The sequence below is a fragment of the Gymnoscopelus braueri genome (genome assembly GCF_963280865.1).
Source record: "Gymnoscopelus braueri genome assembly, chromosome: 7".
Lineage (NCBI taxonomy): Eukaryota > Metazoa > Chordata > Actinopteri > Myctophiformes > Myctophidae > Gymnoscopelus > Gymnoscopelus braueri.
In genome coordinates this window covers 3,045,301-3,054,189 of record NC_137608.1, presented here as the reverse complement: position 1 = coordinate 3,054,189, position 8,889 = coordinate 3,045,301, and the positions used below count along the sequence as shown (strand labels likewise).

The 8,889-nt window shown below is 40.3% G+C and overlaps 1 protein-coding gene across 1 annotated transcript; it reads left to right on the top strand.

The window, feature by feature from the left end:
* The first annotated feature begins 368 nt into the window (after positions 1-368).
* Positions 369-8,269, top strand: uqcc3 (ubiquinol-cytochrome c reductase complex assembly factor 3). Its single transcript, XM_080432973.1, has 2 exons — positions 369-652; positions 7,995-8,269. The coding sequence occupies exons 1-2, from the start codon at positions 539-541 to the stop codon at positions 8,136-8,138; spliced, it is 258 nt and encodes an 85-aa protein (XP_080289099.1). The 5' UTR covers positions 369-538; the 3' UTR covers positions 8,139-8,269.
* The last annotated feature ends 620 nt before the right edge of the window (positions 8,270-8,889 follow it).

The window sequence follows — 8,889 nt, the reverse complement described above, 5'->3', positions numbered from 1 at the left end:
TATTATGAAACATACATATGAACCACTTTAGCCCTATTTTATACATAGGCTATTTGAAAATAGCCGATCTACAAGCTCACAACGCGTAGCATCGCGACGCATTTGTGAGCTTGTAGATCTGCTATTTTCAAATATTTTAATACTTTTGGTACTTTAAGTACATTTTGATGCCAATACTTTTGTACTTTTTTGAATTCTGGACTTTCAATTTTAATAGAGTATTTCTATATTGCAGTATTGGTACTTTTACTAAAGAATTTGAGTACTTTTTCCACCACTCCAAAATAAGCGCAGCACTGTTTTCTTGAGCGATTATCCTCTACGCAATGACGCATTGTTACGCAGTGACGTCACCACGCAACGTCGCAACCGTCAGTTATTTAACAACAAAACCAGGCTCTGCAACACACAGCTACCTCGACCTTTACATTCCGTGCCGGGTGGTCCGCAGTGTGTGGTGAAAAGCCAATGAACTGGACGTGCGTCCCAGCTGTTTCTAACGTTTTGTTTGGCAGTAGAGCCTGATCATCCAACCATCATGTCTCTCCGCACCATCCTGGTGTCCTCTGCGGTGATCGGGTCGGTCATGGCCGGCTACGGGATGTGGGGACTGATTGCTCCTGGAGAAGAGAAGAGGAGAGAGATCCTGAGGGTAAAACTTGCACTTGATTCACTTTGAATAACACTTGTGTGTCTGCTGCACCACACACACACACACACACACACACACACACACACACACACACACCTGTAGTGGACACCTGGGTTACACAACTGTCTTTCTAAATATTATTACGACTCTTTTCATTCATTCTAAACTAGTGGGGACTCGGGAGGTCAAGTTTACATAATCATGTTTCACCTTCTGTTTTATGGACTGGTTGGTAGACGTCAGAGCTCTGGTAGAGCGACAACACGAGCTTCAACACATGGTGACTGTTGTGTTCCCACGACCAAGAACACATTTGGACAGTCTGCCTTCTCAGTTAAAGGGGGCAAACCTTTTGGAACTCTTTGCCTACGGTTCTTCTAAAACTAGAGACGGATGGTATTGTGTTAAACAGCTCTTTGAGTCCTCTAGTCTAGAGGCTAGAGGACTCAAATGATGGTTGAAATCAAATCAACTGCGCTCACATGTTTAGTTACTGACTGATTCAAGTTAATGTATTGGGTCTGATTTCGATGGTGTTAATTATTACTTGTGTGTGTGTGTGTGTGTGTGTGTGTGTGTGTGTGTGTACACACACACACACACACACACACACACACACACACACACACACAAATTAAATTGCAGCCCTTGGTGCGCTCCTAAAGTTCAAGTCAGACTTAAGCATTACTGAAACTAACAGCTGCACAGCAGACAGTGCAATCCTTGTACTACTTCCTCATCAGATAAGTATACAATAATGATTCAAAAGTAGTCATTTAGTAACTGGATACATGAACAATAAAACAGCATAGTGCATCTCTATACACACACACACACACACACACACATGCATACACGCGCACACGCACACGTATGGGGTTGGTCGTAAGAGTGGTAATACAATAGACACATGTTTGTTGACAGTGAACACAGCATTTTGTCTTCCCCTCTGGACCAGGGCCTTATGCTAAACAAAAGCACCTGTGTCCCTCTTTGGTCTGCTAAGCTTCTAAAACAATAACATTAAAAAACAAAACAGGACATTTCAACAATGGCCATGAGTTAGAGAATAATGGAACACTCAGCTGCAGAGGATTGCTTTAACCACTTAACTTGAGACCTGAAGCCGATTCTACATGTCTCCTAAATCTCAACAGTATTCTGAAAAACGTATGTTTTTATATCAGTGGTGCTCAATCTTTTTCACGTCAAGGACCCCCAAAATGATATGTATTTGGCCGCAGACCCCCATCAAAATATGTTGTTCCAGGGACCCCCCAGAAGCAAAGATTTGAGTTAAAAATTTTCGCTTTAAAAATATATATATTCAAAGATTTGCACACATTTTCACGATTTAAAAAAAATAGCAGATCGTGCCGCGCTATGAGCTTGTATATCTGCTATTTTTGAATAGCCCAAAGTGTAAAATAATGCTTTTTAGCAACAAAAAAAAAGAAATGACACAGTTCCAGGTCTTAATGGGTTAAAGGGGCAAAAGAAACCCTAGGCCCTAGGGTTTCTTTTTCCCCTTTAAGTGGTTAAAGCAATCCTCTGCAGCTGAGTGTTCCATTATTCTCTATAGGCCAATTTTGTTTGTTTGTTCTTTCTGTACAGTTTCAAGACAATAAGGCAATGCCACTAGCCAACACACAAGAGGAGGTTGAATGAACTGAAACCAGCAAAACCCTGAAACAATATGTTGGGAATTGATTGCATGAAACAATCACCTGTGCGTCCAGTCTCAATGTTGGTAAACAAATAATTGGTCCATAAGCTCTGTGCATAACCGTAGTTCCAGGTTTCCATAAGATTCAGAATCAACTGTATTGTCACATCATCCCATGTTTATTTAGAGGTGTGAAGAAGTGGGTTAAATTTATTTTTGTGCATCGTTTTTGTTATTTTTTTTGCAGAAGGGGATCTCTGATGATGATATCAAAGAAAAGAACCCGCACACTGTCAGGAACTTGCATTTTTTTTAGGTCTTTATTCAACGTTTCGATCGTTAGACCTTCATCAGGACAGACAATGCAGGGCACAACAACCACCGAACATTTCTAGGCTACACCCACAGAGTGAAGGTCATCGGACATGCAGCCCATTGGCTGCACAGGCAATCCCAAACCCCAAAGAAACTCCCATCACCATCATATTAGACCCACCCCAATCCCATTCACAAAATACACATTTGTTTCTGGGTCATGGCATCACTAATTAAATCTCTGAATAGCAGAGGAAATCGCCTGTGGTCATCCGACCAGGTCTTCAATATCTATAAAAAAAGGGAAATGATATTAGTGGACGGGGCCCAGTAGTAATAATAAAAACACACAGTGAAAATAATGGTACAGTAAGGGTATAAAACACAAATCTCCAACAAGATAAAAGCACAAGTCTATTACATAGGGTAGTCCATCCAATTAACACATGACAAATTACAGCATAACATTACAGTAAGTGCAAATTTGTCATTTAAGCCTTTAGGGGCCAATTACATTGGTGCTATCGCAGGTGATGACACTTCTAATAGGAAACCTTTTCCCTGTGTGTGGATGTCTAAAGTGCGGTAATTTAGTAGTGTTATTACACTGCGCACAATGACCACAGCGATAGTTTCCTTTTGGTAAGGGGCAAAGGCGTGTTTGGATGCACTGTGCTGGTTTGTTTTGTGCAAAATAGGCATTAACAAGGTTGTCTCAGAATTTGTTTAAGACTGATTTGATAGCCTGCGAGTGAGGGGAATAAGTTGTGATGCATTCATTCATTCATTCAAGATTTATTTATTCTCGAAATTACACTATTTGCAGTGTCGTCGAGTAATACAATACAGTGCAAATTCAACAACATCACAGCTTAAAAATACATTACATCTGGGAATTGGAAAAGAAAAAGGCATACAGTACATGTGAGATACAAGTAAGACGCGCGAACGCGGGAAGCAAACGCCCAAAAAAAATTATAATAATGAAAACAAATTATTTAAAAAAAAGTAACCAATAAAACAAATATAAGAAATACAAAAAAAATCTGTGTTAAAAGGAGCATCTTAGAAAAATACAAATTCACAAAAAAAAAAATTTGAATGTTTTTGAACAATTCAACAAAGTGTTTGAAGTGCCTGTTTCACCCACTTCCGGGGGGCGGAGCCAAAATCCGAGCCCGAAGTATTTGTTCGTAGACCCCCACTTAGGGGGGGTAGAAAGTTTCGGAGCGATTCGGGCACTTTTCATTTAACATGGGGTTTCGATGGGGAGTTTTTAGGAGCCTTCTCCGGGGCGTGGCTTCCGGGGGAAGGGGCGGGCTTAAACGCAACCTTGACAGGTGTGTTCAGTTTTCAAAGACCTTTCATTTGATGTATGGTACGTCTATATTGGACATTTACTTGGCTGCACACAGGCAGTGCAGTGAGTGCACACAATACTGCACACAGAGACGCAGAGAGACACACAAGCCGAGCACGGTGTCATAGTAAGCTCCACTTGCGGCGCGCCTCCTTCCGCTGCGTTCGCAATAAAAGTTACAAAAAGAAATCGAGACAGCATTTTTCAAAACTCTAAAAACAATTACACATTGTGGTGACCTGTTTGGTCACCAGAGTTCTAAAACGACTGGAGGGTACTAGAGTGGTTAATTTCAATGTAGTCTGCAGGTCATTCCATGTGGTAGGACCACAGAAGCTAAAAGCAGATCTACCAAATTCAGAATTGACCTTGGGCACCTTGTGACTGAACATTTATTTTAGTTTTTGTTCTTATTACTGGTGGTTAACAGTTCAGAACGAGGTTTGTGGAGTGCTGTGTTAAAGGCTTGATCCACCCAAGTGGTCGGGTAGCCTCGCTGTACAAACCTATGTCGCATATCTGAGGCTTTCTCACACAAGTCTTCGGTAGAATGACAGACCCGTCTTAATCTATAGAATTGGCTTTTGGGGAGGCCTCTTTTAAGTGGTGTAGGGTGGAAACTGGTGGCCAAAGGGAGTTTATTTCTATCAGTCTCCTTCCTGTATAATGTTGTGAATAAACCTCCATTGCATTTCATGACCCACATGTCTAGAAAAAGTACTTTTTCTGTGCTGTGGTCCATAGTAAATTGCAAATTACAGTTAAAAAAAAACTATTCAACAGTCTCAGCTACAACAACAGCTGGTTGTTGGGAGCTGGCAGCGGTAGCCTCTTCCTCAGTCTTGTCCCAGTTGTAGACCTTCTGTTGAATAAATGTAGTCGTCTACAGTCGTCTATATCTCGCTTGTATTTGTACAGCTTAGTAGTGTGTAGTTTCTCTAAGTACTGGCGCACAGTCTCTTTGATAGTGTTCGATAGGAGCAAAATCAGCGTCAAACTTCAATTTCAAAGTCAATTCTCGGGTCTTTCTCCATTTCAGAGACTTCAGTTGACACATGATCAATGATCTCGCCCAATCTTTTAGCAAAGGCTTCATTAGATTTGCCTATGGTGGGGGGCTTTTGTAGGCGCAGGCCTCTGGGGATTCTTGTATTCCTCACTTCCTCACTTAAGAGTCGCTGAGTCGCCCCATGCATCTGTAGTCGGGTCTCTTTTAAATAGAGTTTCTCTAATTTGGTCTTTAGATCATCAGAAGACATACAGATGTCCATACCAATGTTAGGCATTAAGATTCTCTGTGCGTCCTCGTTAGAGAATTCAAAAGTGGTAGCTTGGTTGTGCGTGAGTCCGTTGATGTTATTTTTTTCAGAAAGAGAAAAAATAAAAAGGAGAGGGGGGGGGGGGGGGCAGGGAGAGCTATGAGAGAAGAAAAATCAAACGGTAGAGAAAAAAGGACATGTCAAGGAGAGGCAAAAATCTAGATATCTGCATATATACACAGCATAATCCAGCTGATACAGTACATGAGGTGAAACATACGGTGCATAAACATAGCAGCAGGTATGTATGTACATGACATTAGACAATTATGGTGCTAAAGAGTGTCAGTGCATGTCATGAGATTGAGCTGCAAAGAGAGTGTCAGTGCATTCATTTTCAGGTTTGGACCAGATAGTCCACAAAGTATATGGTATCCGATTTGGCGATCTGCAACCTCACAACGCGTCACATTGTGACATGGCTATTTTCAAATAGCCAATGTATACCAATGTATATAGGGTTAAAATGATTTTGATGCTATATTAGCACATTTTGCTGGGGAACCCCTCACAGACCGCTGGGGGTCCTCGGACTCCACACTGAGAACCACTGCATCACCTTTGTGGAACATTAAAGTCATAAACTATTGTTGCAAAGTTTGCTTTTAGTTATTCTAAAAACTCTGACGTTATAAGAGTGATCTGTGCGGATTATGACTGAATAGTTGCTGAACATTCTGTAACTGTTTCACCATTTGCTGTTGTCCCAAATTAACCACTTGGCATCCAAATGCATCAGCATTGTGGATGACATTATGAGCAAAAAAATTCAAAGAATTTCACAAAATCTAGAAATTATTGGGCTTAAGTGGTTATGCCCATTTAAGTGCATGACTATGCCACGCATAATGCCTAATAAAATACTGTATTTATTTCTGCTAAAGCAGGCACATCGGCTCGATTTCAACAAACGTATTGGCTCGATTTCAACAAACGATTTTCACCAGCTCTCATCCTGAGACACTGACATAATTCCATTTAAGGCAGTGATTCAATTTCTCAACCTTTTTCATTTCAATTCAAGGACCCTTCAGTTTGATATGCATTAGGCTACGAACCCACATTTGATACGATCCTAGTGACCTTTTCAGGCTGTGAACCCCCCCCAAATAATCATATTTGAACTGGGGACCCCCACCCTGACAAGCACTTTGAATCGTAAGAGTTGAGGCATTACATTTAGTTTGACTCGGTTCCACAGATAAATATTGTGAAAATAGCTGATCTACAAGCTCACAAGGCGTTGTGAGCTTGTTGATCTGCTGTTTTCACAATTTTTGCCTCTTACTTATACTATTTGACAATTTGGCCAATGTTTGACCAGTTTTTATAGTATAGTTAGTTGATTATTTGATGCAGCAATGGTCTTTTCTTAGGCCTTAAAAGTCCTTAAATTGTCGCTTTACTGTCATCTGGGGACCCCCCCACAATCATGTGGGGACCCACGGGTTGAGAACCACTGATCTAAGGAACACACACAATGTTTAAATAAATGTCTTGTGTGAGTTCTTCAAGAGACAACCATGTTGAACACATGATCAGAGCTGATCACTATGGGGGAATTTAAGTCTATTTCAAAAGATTGAGAAAACAGTACTTGGTCAATTGCTTTTAAATAGTCAACTATTGGACATGTTTATTTTAACTGGATATTGTGTTCACTGGGTTCCAGAGTGTGATAGTTGTTAGTTTGTTTTGTTTTATGTTAATTGTTGTAACAGTATTCATGCTGCTCTCTTGGCCAGTTCCATTTAATCTCAATGAGAATTTTAACAGGTTAAATAAACTATGATATGATTTGATATGATATACGATGACACATTCACGCTGCATAACATTTGCTAGCCCCGAGGTTGGATTTGCTTTTGACATCCCCCTCTGGTTATTCATTATTATGGTTGGTAGGGAATATGGTTTATCCCTGCTTCTGGTCACACTGAAATAAATACATGTTCTTTAGGGAAATGTAGACTGTCTGATATGTTTGATATTTGTGTTTAATTATCACAATTTAACCATTTAAATGTTAATTTATATGTACATGAATTCATTTAAATGTATGTTAACCATAGCCTCCTTATTACATTTTTTTTAATAAAAAAAATAGCGGAAATAGCAGATGTACAAGCTCAAGTGTCACATCGACGCATTGTGAGCTATTTTCACTGTATGTTGTAACTTGTATTAAGAAGTATATAGGGCAGGAGTCTTCAACAGGGGGTCTAATCTTTGTGTGATGAACCACTTGAACCCTAGCATCCCAATTCTGAGGGGAACATTAGCCGAACATAGCAGACCTACAAGCTCACACCGCCTCGCGCCTGAGCTTGTAGATCTGCTATTTTCAGCAAGGATGTTTTTTTTGTTGGGGGGGGGGGGGTTAAGTGGTTAACTGTCTGAAAATACACATTAACATGAATTCAACACTACACAAACAATGATAGTGTTGTCAAACAAGTCTATGAATTCCAGAAAATCTAGAAAATCGGCGACACAATTCTAATACAATATGTAGTGGGGGGTCTCTGCTTCATCTGTCTCTCAGCTAAGGGGTCCTTGGCCTGAAAAACGTTGAAGACCCCTGATATAGGGCATATATGGCTTAATTGGATAAGAAAATGCCCAGTGTTTTTTTTTTTCACAAATCAAACCCTGACTGGCTCCTTCTACTCTGCCCTCCAGAGTCTGCCTGAGAACAACCCGGCCAGAATGGAAGAGTCGAGGAAGAGGAACGCGCTTGTGATGCAGGCACTGAAAGAAGCTTCAGAAACCCCAGACAACATTGCAAGAGAAATTAAATTTGCCCCCTCCTGGGGGGGCAAATAGCCACACTAGTGTCTAGACGCTGGACTGCTGGGTTTAACTTTGTTAAATATGCTCATCACATACTGTGAAGGCCGGTTAATTGTTTAATTTGATGTTGTAATGTGTTTGATATTAAAACACTTTGCACACGTTTACATTGCCTGGTATATGGGGCCTACTGTATTATTGTTAGTTGGGGTGTTAGTGTATGGACATGGTTTTTGAACACCATGTGCTGACTTGGTGATTGGTGACTTGCGTGCCGCAACCGTCATTTCTTTAATAAGCCATCTTGTGTCCACTTCCTGTTCACTTTTAACCACTTTAATCCTGGAGTCACTATTTAGGTCATGTCATTATAGGCAAACATTTCCTATAAGGTTCAGAAAAATATATATAATAAAAGAAAAATAAATTTCAAAAAAGATGGCTGAGCTTGTAGACTTGTAGAGAGTGTATTAAACACAATAATCTTTATGGTAGAGTATGTTAATACAATATAACTAGCACATCTGTATGGTAGGGTATGTAATACAATATCCTTAGTACATCTGTATGGTGGAGTATGTTAACCACTTAAACCCCAGCATCTAAATGTATATTCTGGGAGGAACATTAGCCCAAAATAGCAGATCTACAAGCTCCCAATGTGTGTGTTGGGCAGGCAAGTTCCCATCTGCCTCAAGGTTTGACTGTGTGTCTAGAGAGAAGATACTCTTCTACATACGGCGGTTGTAACAAGTGTTTATTTGAGTTACTGTTGCCTTTCTAT